At 57.7% G+C, this 15,029-nt stretch overlaps 3 protein-coding genes across 3 annotated transcripts; 1 reads left to right on the forward strand and 2 right to left on the reverse strand.

Annotated features, from left to right (window-relative positions):
- Positions 1-130: 130 nt before the first annotated feature.
- On the reverse strand, positions 131-11,647 carry ACA1_205960 (dual specificity phosphatase, catalytic domain containing protein; the record flags this gene model as incomplete). The annotated part of the gene is given in 39 exon segments (XM_004367425.1): positions 131-550; positions 587-616; positions 728-829; positions 945-1,413; positions 1,538-1,637; positions 1,721-1,809; positions 1,892-2,132; positions 2,205-2,356; positions 2,442-2,583; positions 2,596-2,718; positions 2,859-3,153; positions 3,227-3,420; positions 3,543-3,622; positions 3,675-3,838; positions 3,927-4,100; positions 4,190-4,347; positions 4,417-4,562; positions 4,590-5,532; positions 5,686-7,003; positions 7,198-7,443; positions 7,535-7,640; positions 7,726-7,880; positions 7,980-8,138; positions 8,229-8,369; positions 8,427-8,576; positions 8,655-8,775; positions 8,877-8,970; positions 9,037-9,151; positions 9,229-9,336; positions 9,417-9,676; positions 9,758-9,820; positions 9,893-10,107; positions 10,185-10,271; positions 10,350-10,624; positions 10,699-10,824; positions 10,911-11,054; positions 11,130-11,228; positions 11,305-11,538; positions 11,606-11,647. 39 exon segments carry the CDS (start codon positions 11,645-11,647, stop codon positions 131-133), a joined length of 8,280 nt encoding a protein of 2,759 aa, XP_004367482.1.
- A 228-nt stretch (positions 11,648-11,875) lies between these two features.
- ACA1_205970 (uncharacterized protein) lies at positions 11,876-13,138 on the reverse strand (the record flags this gene model as incomplete). The annotated part of the gene is made up of 7 exons (XM_004367426.1): positions 11,876-11,893; positions 11,923-12,015; positions 12,090-12,226; positions 12,309-12,432; positions 12,504-12,613; positions 12,680-12,885; positions 12,975-13,138. 7 exons carry the CDS (start codon positions 13,136-13,138, stop codon positions 11,876-11,878), a joined length of 852 nt encoding a protein of 283 aa, XP_004367483.1.
- A 531-nt stretch (positions 13,139-13,669) lies between these two features.
- ACA1_205980 (ankyrin 2,3/unc44, putative) lies at positions 13,670-14,991 on the forward strand (the record flags this gene model as incomplete). The annotated part of the gene is made up of 6 exons (XM_004367427.1): positions 13,670-13,888; positions 14,008-14,116; positions 14,204-14,324; positions 14,400-14,513; positions 14,618-14,802; positions 14,894-14,991. 6 exons carry the CDS (start codon positions 13,670-13,672, stop codon positions 14,989-14,991), a joined length of 846 nt encoding a protein of 281 aa, XP_004367484.1.
- Positions 14,992-15,029: the final 38 nt, after the last annotated feature.

The raw sequence follows: 15,029 nt of genomic DNA on the forward strand, positions 1-15,029 counted from the left end.
TTTCTTTTTCCTTTCTAGATTTCGAAGAAAAAGGGTACCCCCATGCTGACGTCACCAATATAAAACGAAAAGCATCACAAAACAAAATATCGCATGTCGCTAAAAGTGTAACACACTCTTGCGTGGTCAGTCAGCAGAAGTGAGCGGCGGCGCGACCAAGGCCGGAGCCGGTGTAGTCGGTCGTGAAGCTGTTCACGGGCAGGTTCATGACGATGGCCACCTGGGCATCGGGCCGCGACGAAGACGGGCCGGCGGGCGACGACGTCACTCCCGATTGTGAGGCGGACAGGGATCCGCTCGGGCCGGCGCCCGCGTCCATAGATCGCACGGCGTGGGTGAGGAAGCCGCATGTGCGACACTTGTAGAGCCGCCACTTTGCGCTCTTGTTGATGGCGTTGTTGCCGCTGCCGTTGACGTTGATGGTGTTGGACTTGCTGTGGCGCAGGAGGCGCGGGACGTACTCGGCGGTGGTGTGGTCAAAGTCGCCCAGCACGTTGGCCATGGTGGTGAAGCCCCAGTTGATCTTCCCGGCCCGGTACTCGTGCTTGGCCTTCATCGCCTCGAGGAAAGCCGAACACGAGCCGACGTTGGGGCACTTGCTCGTCTCCTTCGTCGGCTGCAAAGCATAAACATTGGTCAGCGTGTGCATGTTCGTGTGCGGTGATGTGTGCTGTGATGTGTTATATATAAAAAAAAAGGTTACCTTGCAGTCGCAGCCGAGCTTGACGAGGCTGGCATCGCCCGACGTGCCGTCGCCGCTCTCTTCCGCATCGGAGAGCAGGGCGATGATCGACGAGCCGCACAGACATTGGAACTGCTGCTTGCCCATCTGTGCCGCAGGAAACAAAACAAACAAATGAGAATTCAGAAACCCTAAAACACACACACACACGTAGCGCACACGCGCACACGCACTCAAAGGTCGCAGGGTCAGGTCATGTTACCTTGGTGAGATTGCGGAGGGCCTTGCGGTTTTCGCCCCATCGGGCCAGCTGCCGCACGAACCCGCGGTTGGGCTGGATGACGTAGCGTCGCTCCTTGACCAGGATGCAGGCCTCGAAGTAGCTGATGTCGCGGGTGTCCATCAGGAAGGCCAGCACCATGGCCGCCGAGCGCGACACGCCCCGGTCCGAGTAGACCAGGACCTTGCCCTTGCGGATCACCGCGCGGCGGATGAAGCCCACCACGCGCAGGATCTGGGGCACGATGTCCTGGTAGGGCTCGTCCTGCATCTTGGCGTGGAGCACCTCGAAGTGGTCCCGCAGCATCGGGTTGGGCGTTATCGTGCAGTTGACCACGTGACTGATCCCCAGCTGGCACTTGAGATAGGTGCGTTGCACCGCGCTGCTCGTCCCTATGTAAATGTTCTCCGTGATCTTGCTCGCGTGCTCCACGAAGTAGGCCGTCTCCTCCCTGGTAGTACAACAGAATACATAATATATATACAATTATTTAAATTATCGATAATAAATTGATAAAAAAATGAAATAAACCATAAATCAAGAAAGCAAAAATGAGGGGCACAGCGAGGACGTACGGAGAGAGGATGTTCTGTACAGGCTTGTGTTGGTCCTCGACCTTCTCCACGGTCTTGTTGGCGCGCGGGATGCTGTGGGGCGAGGTCGCTGGCGACCCATCTGCACAAGCGCGCCGACCATAGGTGTTGGAACGCGTCCACCGCCTTTGGATTCCAATGGCAAGCCCGAATAGAATTGCGCACCGTTGTTGTGATCGGAAAGCGAATCGTAGAGCTGCTTCACGAAGGTCTTGCTCCGCCTGCCCTTCATGTCCATCCTCTCCATCAGCGCACTTATGATGCGAAAGAGAGAGTGCAGTCGATTAGTGTCAGTTCTTGGGGGGCGAAACAATGCGTTGAAAATGGGCGACGTACGTGGCGTGGGTCTTCTTAACGCCAGACACGAGCACGTTCTTGACCATCTGGAAGCGATTGATGACGTCGTTGATGGTGGGACGCATGTTGGGGTTGCGGAACAAGATGAACTCCAGCAGATCCAGCAGCACCGAGTTGTTGTTGATCATGGCCTTCTTCTCGGCGTTGATAAGCTCCTGACCGGGCGACGTGACTCGAATGAAGAATCGCACCCAATCGTTGTCGTAGAACAAGAATTGGCCTGTTGCAGTCGCATGTAAGTGCGTGCCGTGTAGTGACCACACCTCGAGGTGTGCATTGCGTCGTGTCGTACCTGTGATCAATTCGAAGAGCAGGCAGCCCAGCGACCAGATGTCCGACGCGCTGTTGGCCCCCACCTTCTTGCGTCGGTCGTAGGAGTCCTTCTGCTTCTGCAGGGCGTTGGCCACCACCAGCATCTCCGGCGACTTGATGAACTCGGTACCCCTACGCACGCGCGCGCAGCGTAAATCATCCATCAGCACACAGGGCGGTTCGGCACGAGTCAGTCGACAGGCACTCATGCGCGTACCGGTTGCGTGTGGTGAAGCCCTCTTCCTCAGAGGTGTAGTACTTGGCCTCGCCAAAATCTGATTTGAAAGACGAGGGAGGGTGACCGTCTACGGTCAGGACCTGTTCTGCTTGTGGAATGCGAGCAATGTGGAGCGTGTGAACTGCGGTCATACCGGCAAGGACGATGAAGAAGTTGGGCACGTCGGAGGGCTGGTCGTAGAAATCCTCGTCCGTCGTGTCGGGGTTGAGCGGGTGACACAGAAAGTTGTCGCACTTAAGGTCATAGTGATTGACATCTGGGGGGGGGTAAGGCCAGCGGTGAACATCAGTCGCACGCACCGCCGCACGCGCACAAGAACACATACGACACACACACACACACACACACACACACACACACACACACACACACACACACACACGATAAAGGACGTACGGTTCTGGGTGAGGAAGAGCATGGTTTCCAGGACCTTCTCGTATATGTTGAGGTAGAGAGGCAGATTCTCGAACCAGGGCGTACGCTGCCGCTTGAGCCAGCCCTTGAGCGAATCCTTGTAGAGGCGCATGATGATCCAGAAGTTCTCCTCGTCCACGCCGTAGTCGTACAGGTGCACGATCTTGGGGTCGTTCTTGAACTTGTCCATCACCATGATCTCGGTGAAGATATCGTGCAGCACGCACCGATCATGCATCGACTTGGGAACCGTCATCCGCTTCACCGCCACCTCCATCTAATAACAGATTGCAATTAAGATTCGAATTGTTCGCATACCAAAAGAAAAAGTCAAGTGCGCTCTATCATACCTTCTCGCTCTCGAGGGAGGCGCGGTAGACCTGGCCGTAGGCGCCGCTGCCGATACGGATGAGGTTCTTGTAGGTGCTGGCGTCGAAGAGGCGACGGCATAGGAGCTTGAGCAAGCGATAGTTGGAGGCGCCCATCTTCAGGGTGCGCTCCACCAGCTCGGGGATGATGCCGGCGTTGACCTCGTGATTGAGATCTACGCAAGCGAAGCGAACGAAAGAAAGAAGAAAGAACGAAAGAGAAGCGAAGAAAGAAGACGATGAGTACATCATCTAAAAGACGTCAAAGGGTCGTAAGAGACGAAGCTTCCGGACGTACGCAGCGTGAGGTAGAACGGGATGTTGAGCTTCTTGTTGTTCACCGGGAACTGATCGTTGTAAAGCGGCTCCAACGTATTGCTGGCGGAAAAGCTCAATTAGCTCTGCACACGCACATGCAATGTGCGAGCACGTGAGGCGGACATACTTGGGAGCGAGCATCAAGGAAAAGATGAGCTGCAGAATGGACATCTGGAGGTCCTTGGAGCGGTAGATCTTGCGGTCCTCCCGCTCTCGCTCGTACAAACGCCGCTCCATGATAATATCATCGGGCGACAATGTGTTCTGGCGTTGATTCTATAGAAAAACAACATGTTTCCGGCGCATCAGTATATTAGAGGCAATCATGTACATGTGCGGTGGTGCTCGAGTGGTTTTTGAGTACCTTATCGTCTTCCTCGTGCGATGAGTAAGGGTTGCCGAGTAGGAGCTGCAGCTTGGGGTCGTCCGGATTCATCTGCCGCTCCAGGTTCGACAGGAACCCGAACGCCTGGTCCACCTCGTAGTAGCCCAAGCTCTCGTCCGAAAACGCCAGGTCCTCCGCCTGCTTTTTTGCGGCCTGCACGCTCATGTATGGGCCATATTAGCTTCTTTCCGAGACCGACCAATCAACCGTTCGCTTGAGAGAGCAGTGCCGGCAATCCGTACGGTTTCGTTGCCGTTGCTGGCCTCATCCGCCGGCGGCTTGCTGGAGGCGGCGACGGTGTTGTCGGCGTGGGAGGCGATTCCCGAATGGCGGGGCGAGCCTCGCCCCATGCCCATGCGCACACCCAGCTTGCTGCCACTCGTTTTCATGAGCAGCGCGCCTGCGACGTTTCGGTTCAGGTGAGCTCAAGTGAAACAAATGCGTGACAGAGGGTGGGAAGAGTACGTACCCAGTAGGCCCTTTTTCTCTTTGCCGCCGCCGGCTTCGTTATCACCCTTCTTCTTTACATCCGTGAGGTTGAGCGCGGGCACGAAGGACTGCTTGCGCGCTGGCACGTCCTCCTCCTCGCTGCTATCACTCGATTCGCTCGCGACGCTGCACGCACACGACACGACACGACACGACACGATACAGTCAGCACATTTATGGTCCTTAGGCAAGGGGTTCGTCACGTGCCTCTCTTCTTTCTGGTCGAAGAAGTGCTGCGGGAGCTTCTGCAGAGACATGGACACTGGTCGCTTGGAACCGTTGCTGCCGATGGCGATGCACGACCCGCCCTTGCTGCGCATGGGGTCGAAGCCCAGCCGGTTGGCGGCGCCGGTGAGGAGTCGCATGGAGAGGGCCGTCTTCATCTTGTCCGAGTGCGGGTTGCGCGCCGAGCTGACAGAGGCGATGGCGGCTGCAGCGGTGGCCGACGCCGCGGCAGAGGCCGCCGGAATCGAGGAGGTCGAACCGCCCGAGCCTAAGGCCACCGACGCCGCGGCCGTTGAGGCCATAGACGGCGAGGGCGGGGCCATCATGAAGAGGCTGTTGCTCACCGACTTGATGTCGTTGCTGCCCTTGCCGTTCGACAACTCGGACAACCTGAGCGAAGGGAGGTCTTCGTGGTGCGGCGGCGCATAGTCGCGGTGATCTCCAATGCTCAAGTTTTCCGGTTTCTTCTCCTCGGCGGCTTCTGGCTCCGCGCTTGTCTCGGTGGCCCCTGTTGCCGCAACGGCCGGCTCCACGTCTTCGTTCTTCGTCGGGTCGCTGGTGGAGCCGTTGGCTTCCTGGTCCCGCGGCGACTTGGCGGCGATGGGCACGCCGCTCTTGAGGATGTTGGACGGGAGTGACAGGCCCAGCGGTCGCTTCTTCGGTCGCCGATCGCTGTCGTCGCTGTCGCTCGACGACGACGAGTCCTCGTCTTCGCCGCCGTGGCTGCCCTGCTTCGGGGGCGGCGGCAGTCCACCCTTGCAGATGCCAGAGGGAAGTGAGAGCGCCAGCCCCAGCCGCTTCGGTTTGTTGTCAACGCTGTCGTCGGACGAGCTGTCGTCGCTTTCGTTGTCGCTCGCGCTTGCGCCGTCGTCTTCGTTCTTTGGTCCGAGCGACGAGGGCGATTTGGCCGGCTGCGAGGCGCCCAGAGGGCCGCCCTTCATCAGGCCGGGTGGGATGCTCAGGAAGGGCAGCTTCTTTTTGTTCCTCCTCCTCTCCTCTTCGCTGTCCGTCTCGTCACTCTCACTCTCACTCTCACTCTCGCTCGGCTTCTCGCTGACACTCTCGCTCGACTTGGCTTTGTCGCTCGGCACCCCTCCGCTGCCCTTGAGAATGCTGGCGGGCAGCAGCAGCGCCGCGGGCTTCTTCACCTTCTTCTCTTCTTCGCTGCTGTCGTCGCTGTCATCCGTCTCCTCCTCCTCCTCATCATCTGAATCGCTAAGCTTCTTCTTTTTCTTCTCCACCTCGACGCTGGCCTTCATCTTGTCCCCCGCGTCGGACGTGACACCGCCCTTGATGCTGCTCATCGGCAGCAGGAGCCTGGGCGGCTGCTTCTCCTCCTCGCTGCTGTCGTCGTCGCTTTCTTCATCTTCGTCCGTCTCCTCTTCGGACTCGCTGGACTTGGTCTGCTTGGCGGTCCTCTCCGACTCGATGCTGGCTTTCATCTTGTCCCGCACGTCGATGAACGCGCCGCCCTTGAGGCTCCGCATGGGGATGAGCAGCTTGGGCGGCCGCTTGGCTGCCTTCTCCTCCTCGCTGCTGTCGTCATCGCTGTCGTCATCGTTGCTACTCTCTTCGGAATCCTCTTCCGATCGACTTTGCTGTTGTTTCTTCTTCTCCACCTCGACGCTGGCCTTCATCTTGTCCCGCACGTCGTTGAACGCCCCGCCCTTGAGGCTCGCGGCCGGCAGCAGGAGCTTGGGCGGCCGCTTGGCCGTCTTCTCCTCCTCGCTGCTGTCATCATCGCTGTCTTCATCTTCGTCCGTCTCCTCTTCGGACTCGCTGGACTTGGTCTGCTTGGCGACCCGCTCCGCCTCGATGCTGGCCTTCATCTTGTCCCGCACGTCGATGAACGCGCCACCCTTGAGGCTCCGCATGGGGATGAGCAGCTTGGGCGGTCGCTTGGCTGCCTTCTCCTCCTCGCTGCTGTCGCTATCACGGTCGCTTTCGCTTTCGCTGTCGCCGTTGCCCTTGCGGCTGCCGGCGACCGGCTCCGTCACGCTTCCGCTGTCGAGCCACAGGTCCTGCGAGAGCGACAGCGTGGCGGCGGCGGCCGTAGGGAATGAGGAGGGGTCGGTCCCCGACCGTGGCGATCCGGCAGCCTTGTTCCTACTGTTGCCGTCGCTCTCATCGTCCCTCTTCTTGCTCTTGCCCTTTCCCGGCTTCTTCTTGTCGGCTTTACTGGTACTTGCCTCGTCGTTGTCGCCCCCCTTGCCCTTGCCCTTCTTCTTCATTTGCCGCTTCGACGGGCGACGCGTGGCCGGGCCGAGGGACGTGGCTAACGGATGGACCCCATTGCCCTGACTCAGCGTACGCGAGCCTATCGTAAGCCGCCTCTTCGGTCCCTGCATTGGTGGGTGTGCGTGCGTGTGCGTGTGCGTGTGCGTGGCGTGTGATGTGCGTGTGCGTGCGTGGGAACAGTGGTGCGTGTGTTCAGTGGTGCGTGTGTCGTGTGTCATGTGTCGTGTGTCGTGTGTCGTGTGCGTGCGATGAACTGTGAGCCAGCATAACAATGGAAATGGAGTGGGGTGTGGCGAACCCTGGCAACAGTGGTCCTGGCTTGTGCGGTGGTGAAGCGGTTGTTATCCGCCGTAGCCTTGGTGTCGTCGTTCTCGCTGTTGTTGCTGGAGTCGTTGCCGCTGTCGTAACCGCCGGCCGCGGCGTTCGGGTCCTGCTTCTGCATCTCGCGGTTGAAGTTGATCTCGTACTCGAGCGTGATCTTCCGCACCAGGAAATCCATGATTCGCATTTGGTAGAACTTCTGGATCGTCTTCTCGTTTTTGTGCTGCACAATACATTTGGTGCGATACGACACAGGCACCGGTGAGCGAGACAGTCTGCGCCGGGGAGGAGAGGGAGGCGATGTGACAAGTTACCTGAGCAAAGCACAGGAGATTCTGGAGGTGCAACGTGCATAGCGTGAGGGTGACGCTGTCGACCGAGGGGCTGTTGTAGAGCTTGATGAAGCTGATGTAGTGCAACCTGGAGTGATAACGATGATGATGATGATAAGATTATCAGCCGATGTTGTTCTGCGATCAACTCAGCACAGCCTAGTCGAGCGTACGGTATGTAGGTGTCGATGTAGCGGTTGCGTCTGACGAAGGTGGCCTGTCTGTCCGAGAAGAGCCGCTGGAGGAAGGTCAGGATCTCTATCTTCACCGCAGCGTTGTGGTGCATTGGCCCGGCCTCGAGGAAATTGAGGAGGAACCCACCGCCTCTCTGATCGGGGGGGTGTGTGTTGTGTGTTGTGTGTTGTGTGTGTTAGCCGAGCAGCGATGCCATCGAACATTGCCGATTACGATTTGTCGCGCGGCGTACCGGTTGAACGAGCGACTCCATCTTGCGGATCATGCCCTCCCTGTTCTTGTCCACAATGCGGTCGAAATGACCGGCCGCCCCGCCGGCCTGAGAGCCTTGCGAATGCATGTGGGTCTCCTCCAAGTTCTCGAATTTGGCGTAGATCATGTCATAACAGGTCTGTACGTTGTGCAACGTTTGGTTCAGCCAAACAAAAGCAAATTAAAAACAAACAAAAACAAAAAAATCAGTAGAAAAGGGACAACGTACGCTGTAGTGCTTGACGACGCGGACGCGGTATTCGTCCAGCAGGGCCTGGCCGCCGTTGCGATCGTTGGTAATCTTGGCCTCCAGCTTCTTGTTCAGCATGATCTCGATGGCATATCGCCGGATGAAGGCGAACGTCTCGGACTGTGGCGTGGTCAAGAGTGAGTGGTTTGACATAGCGAGGCACTGCCGACAACGTACGCAAGCTTCGAACAAGAGGTCGAATAACAGGTCGTTGGTGTCGGCGTGCTTGTTCTGGTTGGCCAACTCGTCGAATACCACGAGCAGGCGATGGAAGGTCTGTATCGCCTTGGGCCTGTCCGGCGAGATCCCGCGAGACGTCACCACGCTCTGCGCACACCATCAACGGTTCAGGTTCAGAACGCCAACAAAGAGAGTGACACGGGCGGGCGAGAGAGACTGGCGCACCTTGAGCCGCAGGAGGGTCTCGAGGCACACTTCGATCACCTGAGAAGACATGACGCGAGTGGGGCAGTTGACCATATACTCCGAGAGCACCGAGAGGTAGAGCTCCATGTTGTGGAATTTTCTGGGGTTGGTGCCGGCACGCACGCGTTGGTTGCGATCAGCAAGACAGAGGGAAAGAGCACTCAGTGGAGAGAACAAGAGGGAGAAGATCTCAAAACGCACTGGCTCTCCATTGCGTCGTAGAGCCGCTTGTCGAGACGGAAGATGATGGGGTCCAGCCGAAGCCGGAAGCTGCACTTCTCGGCATCCCGCATGCCTGGCCACGAATGAAGCGTGAATCAGCCGCGCCATTGAAGTTCCGGGCCGTGGGGCTGGCGCGTACCCTTGGTCTGGATCCGCCAGGTGCGGCGATGCGTGTACTCGACCTCCTCGGCGTACGAGTGGAGCACGCGGTAGATCTTCTTGCGGTAGTCCTCGTCCAGTCGCAGATAGTCGATCTGGGCGTGCAGGCCAAAAAGCGCGCGTGTGAGCTGACAAGCGTGACCTCAACCCTGAGTAGGCGGCAACCCCGTACCTTGTGGCATAAGACCAGCTCCGAGAGAAGCACGTTGCATGGGTTCCGCGCTTGCTCGCGGAAGGCCCGGTTGGTGGAGAGAGTCGCCAGCACGTGGAGAATGCGAACCTTTTAACCACCATATCACGCGCATTAGTAAGCACACCGTGTGAGCTCGAAGTGAGAGATACGAGAGTAGACTCGCATACCTTGACCTTGTAGCACGCAAGCGACTTTAGCTCTTGCAATTGGGCGGTGAGCTCAGCCAACTCCTTTCTCTCCTTCTGCGTTGGGCGAGAGTGCGAGTTGATGAGTATAGAGAGGGCGGGGTACGAACGATTCGACCAGGACCCAAGGAGGAAACGTGCCTCGGTAGAGTCGAGCTGTGCGCTGGCCTTCTTCCTCGCCGTCATGAAGCCCGTGTCGTTCTCCTTGTACGCCGTCAGAGCGGTCAAATCGGCCGCAAGGACTGGTCAATCACAACCACGCATCGTTAGGATTCCCACGCAGAAGCGGCGCACGTTACAGTCTGGGATTCGATAGAGCGTACAGGCTTCGCCGAGCTTGTTCGCCAGACTCCTCATTTCCTCCATGCCCGACTGTGGTGCTTCCTCTGCGTAAGTGGGTTTGGGGCGGTCGTTAGAAATGGCCGCCGGTGGGCGTTTGGGGTCAACCACACTCGTACCCTCGTCGCCCGATTGCAGGCCTCGCGCCGAGTTGACAGAGTAGGCCGGGCCGAGCGAGTCGATCTCCGATCGAGATTCGCGGGCCGACCCCATGGCCATCGACCCGACGTACTTGGATATGCGGCGGGAGGAGCGGCTGCGCAACATGCTCGACTGTCGGTCGTTCTTGCCCGGCAGCTTAAGCTGCGGTACTTTCTTGGCCGCCCCGCCGCTGCTGCTGGGACTAGAATCGTAGAGTGTGAGCAAGCAATCAATACCTTAAACCTTAGGTAGCAAAGAGCGCGCTTTTACCTTTTGGCACTGAGCGGCGCTTGGGTGGTCGGTTCGGGCGTGTTTTTCCAATCGATAAGATTACCGCCGACGATTTGCATCGTCCGCCTGAGAGAGATCGAGCGCACGAGTGTCAGCAGCGGAGCGTTAATCGCTCTTGAACACGTTGACGGGGAGACAAGGCACCGTTTGTTGGCGGCCGATGTTGTGGCGGCGGCGGCGGGCGGTTGCGAAGCCGGCGGCGGGGAAGACGCCTGTGGCGGTGCGTTGGACATGGACGGGCTGGACGAGACGCGGTCCCCCTTGACCAGCATACGCGGCCGCGACTTGAGGTCCAGTGGCGCTGGTCGCTCGTCGATCTTGCTTCCCTGCGGGCTGGACGATGTCGGGTTGGGGAAGGCCATCGTCGCGCGGTTGCCCGAGAAGGCCCGACGCCTGGGCTCGCCCGCCACACGTTCTCCCTGCATAGCCCGCAGAGATCTGATTAGCAAGCATTGGGGGGAATGCACAGCACAAGAGAGCTCGGTGGACGCACTTCGGTACGGGTGAGCGAGCTGCGGCCCGGGCTGCCCGGAACGACGGAGTCGCGGCTGGGCCTCTTGGGAAAGCTGATCGTGTTTCGCCAATCCGCGTCCTTGCCGCTACCCCCGCCCTCGTCGCTCTGTCGTACGTTCGCGCAGACAAATAGACCATCAGGACTAAGCACCAAGAGAAGCAGCCCTAGCGCGTGTCGCAGCGGCAACGCACCAGTGACGAGGCGGACCGGAGCTGCTTCAGAATGCCCGGCTTCTTGGCTACCACAGGCGACGCGGGAGAGAATTTGTCCTCTGAATCGATGCGACCGGATCGGGGTGTGGCGCCGCCAACCGATCGGACCACTTTGTTGAATATCTGACGGGCCGTGCGAAGCAGGTCAGAGACCGCAAAGCTTGCTTGCCCACCATCTATGAGGGGAGGGGGCGGTACCTTGCCCAGTCCTCGAGTGGCCTGATCGCCATGCAGCTCGTAGGACGCCTTGAAGTAGAGGTCCAACAAGATGCTACCGCCACCGTACTGAATGAACAGCTGTTGATATTTTTATGGCACAGGTTAGTGCGCCGTGGTACCGTGTGTCCACGTCACGGTAGAGAGGGAGGCGTACTGTGCGAAAAGGCTCCACACGGATTAGCGTGGAGAGCGCCGATATGGCGCCCAGCTTGTCTCCGCATGAACCGGGCGTGGACAGGTGCGTGAAGAGCAGGGAGCAGAACTCCACGCTCCCCTCTTGGTTGCCGAGGATGAGGAACTTGATGATGTTGATGAAACACTCGCTCTCCTTCTCCTTTTCGTTTTCGTTGTCCTTCTCCGACATCTGCGCTCCGTTTCGGTATATGCCCTAACGCAACAAAGAGAACATGTCAGCGATCATCCCGTTTGGCGACGGCGGCCTGGTTGCCACGTACCGCTATCAGGGACCTGAAGATATGGCGGTCAATCCAGTCCATCTTCTCTACTACGTCGGTCCGCTTGAGCGTTTTCACCTGAACCACGAATGCTCTTAGCCGGCGGCTGGCGCTGCGCAGAAGGGAGAGGAATGATCGCAATGTACCGAATCGAGTATGATCATGGCCACTTGCTCCGGTTCTCGCCGCGGAGACGAATCCTGCACATCGATACGAGTATTTGTAGTGTTGGCACTTCCATGTCTCAACCTTTGCGTCTCGTTGCATCGTTCATGGCTGATTGAAGCGCTGACAGCATAGGATTGGGGAAAGAATACCTCCGCTCCGCCCTGGCACACAGAATTCTGCAGGCTCTTGATGAGGTCAGCCTTGTCCTTGCTGCCGTAGTACCGTGGCGTCCTGTTCTGCCCCTGTGTAGCGAGAGTTAGTTGCGATTATGAGATGAGAGGGCCAGATGGTGTTCGAGCCCAACAGTGACGAATACCAGTGCAAAGGTGGGCGCAATATCGTCGATTATGCTGTCGTCATCGTGGTCGTCGTGGTTGCCCTTGAGCATGTCCTCTCGCCGCTGCAGCACTTCGATCGCCAGCGCTTCATCGTCGGTCCCCACCTCCAAGAAATCTGTGATGTACATACACGCCGAGTCCACACACTATGAGTTGGCTTCCTCCGCCGGTTACGGTGTCAGAAAGAAAATGCGCACTGAGCAAGGCGGCTGCAAAGGTGTTGGTCTCGACGATGGGGGCAGACGGCTCGTCGCGCTGAGTGATGAACGTAGCATTCAGGAAGTCGATCCCTATCCGCATGCATTCGAGCTTGTTTTTACTCTGAGGCCAGTGCGTCATGAGGGACCAATGTCAGCTTACGCATCAACTGAAAGCCCAATTGAGTGGGGCACCTCGTTCTTCCGCTTGATGATGATCTTGTCTCCGCTGGGGTAGATAAAGCATCGACGGCTTTGGAGCTCGTTCATCAGCTCGGGATCAGCCAACGCGTCGAGGTCCATCTCTGTTGAACCCACAGCGCTGTTAGTAGCTGCTGAGCCTACGGAGCGGAGAGCTCAAGCGCACGCACCAACAAAGTTCTGGTTGGTGGTGAACTCCTCGATGAACATCTGCAGCCGAGGCAGGAATTCCATGAAGACCTTGCGAATGTACTGGAAGGCGTTCTTGTTGCTGGCATGGCAGTAGAAGCTATGCTTGCGCTCCTTGAGTGTGAGTTGGATGTTCTCGAGCAGGTGGTGGAACGTCAACCCGAAGTATTTGTATGAACACGTCAGCCTGTCGTAGTTGCGAACGTCAGGCGTCGTGCAAGGCCATTGGATCGTGGAATGGAGGGGAAGAGGGGAAGAGGGCGATGGAGAACGTACGGAGCCTTGGGCGAATCGAGGGTGGCGTCGAGGCGGAGGAGGCAGGCGCCGGTGGGCATCTTCTCGAGCATGGCGTCTGCCTCCTCCTCGGTCATAATGTAGATCTTGGTCTCTTGTCCCACATTCTTGCGCAAGAACTTGCTGTAGACCAGCACGGCCTCCATCTCCCCCAACCCTCCGCCGATTTACAAGCGAGTAAAATAATAAAATAGAAAAATGAATAAAATGCGTAGAATCGAGACGAAGAAAGGTCTTTACACTGGTGTAGAAGTTGATAAACGCGTAGATGATGCCTCACTTACGCCTTATCCTCCATCATCCAAGCCTCAATTTACGATCTAAGATGTCAAGCAGGCCCCTTAAGGGTGCGCTTCATTTTAGGCAATCAAGGCCAAGAAAAGGGAAGAGCACTGCCTTCCTAAGAATCTGTTTATTTGTTATTAATTGCGCTTATCTGTGACGCACGTCACGTACCCAACGAGCTCTCCATCTTCGAATCTCTTACGCTGCCGTGTTCTGCTTTCGGCGCGAAATAAATAATGTGAGTTGATTCCTTTCCTTCTTTTTTCTGTTTTTCCTTTGGCCTTTCTGTGCAGGATGAGGTCGATGTAGCTCAACAAGAAAAAGCAGAGCCAAGGCATTGCCCTCAAGGGAATCGTCAACACGCCAGTTGAGCACTTTGTTTTGCCAAGAGTATGCAGGCACCCATCAAGGAAAAGAGGGAGCTGGATGACAAACTAATCACGGCCTGCCGGGAGGGCGACATGGCCAAGATGCTGCGACTCATGGAGGCCGGGGCGGACGTCAACGCTGTGGGTCCGCTGAACCGCACGCCCCTCATGACTGCCGCCCTCTTTGGCCACACCGAGATCTGCCTCCACCTCTTCGACCACGGCGCCAAGCTCGACACCCAGGTACCAAATTTTATTTTTAATATAGAAATAATTAATGAATTAGCATTATATATATGCTATTTTTATTTTGAAGTGCTTATATTAATTATATTAATTATTTCTTTTCTTCATTATTGCAGTCGAGCGCGGGCGAGACGGCCCTACACCTGGCGACGCTCAACGGACACTTCAGCGTCGTCGAGTTCCTCCTGCTCGAGAAGGCCGACCCTAACCTCACCAACAGCTCCGGTACGTGCCAGACCTCTCTTTCCTCCTTGACCCTCCTCCTTGGCCATGCGCTCGCGCTCACGGATCCTTCTCTGCTGCGCCTCATAGGGAAGAAGCCGCGGGACTACGCGCGCAAGAAGGACATGCGCGACCTCTACGCCAAGGCCGAACGCGGCGAGCTCGACCTCGACAAGACCACCGAGAGGACCGCCGCCGCACTCGTCCAGCGGTACCCATCTCCTACCCGTGCGTGTGCGCGTGCGCGTGCGGTGGTGCGTGTGCGGTGCTCACGACCAACTCACAGGGACAACAAGGGCCCGGGCTTCAATCCGTCGAACAAGATGCTGGGCGATCTGGTCACCGCTGGCTTCGAGCAGGCCCTCGTGCTCCAGTGCATGTACCGACTCTTCGAGAAAGGGTATGTAGCCGACCTGCCCGCCACGCTCTCCAAACAGACTTAGCACACCCCGGGCTCACCCGCATGTATGTGTGTGTCGTGTCGTGTCGCGTGTGCGGGTGCAGGAGCGACTACAACAGCGTGGGTCTGGTGATCGCCGAGATCGGGGAGGTCAAGAAGGAGAGGGCGGCTGCGGAGGCGGCTGCCGCTGGAGGTGCCGGCGAGAAGATGGACGAGGCCGAACCCGAGGACGAGAAGGCGTGCAAGATCTGCTTCGTCAACCCCATCGACAGCGTCCTCCTCAACTGCGGTACGTCTCCCGTGCGTGTGCGTGTGCGCCGTTGTGTGTCGTGCATGAGCAGCAAAGCACTTACGCCACCTGCACCTGGCTTTCTGCACAGGTCACCTGTGCTGCTGCATGGAGTGCGGAGGGGCGCTGGACCAGTGTCCCATCTGCCGCTCGCCCATCGCCAAGATCGTCCGCACCTTCCTCTCGTGAGCCCCAAGTAATAAATAAATAATTATTTATTTATTCTT

The sequence above is a fragment of the Acanthamoeba castellanii genome, assembly GCF_000313135.1.
Source record: "Acanthamoeba castellanii str. Neff unplaced genomic scaffold scf7180000084755, whole genome shotgun sequence".
NCBI lineage: Eukaryota > Discosea > Longamoebia > Acanthamoebidae > Acanthamoeba > Acanthamoeba castellanii.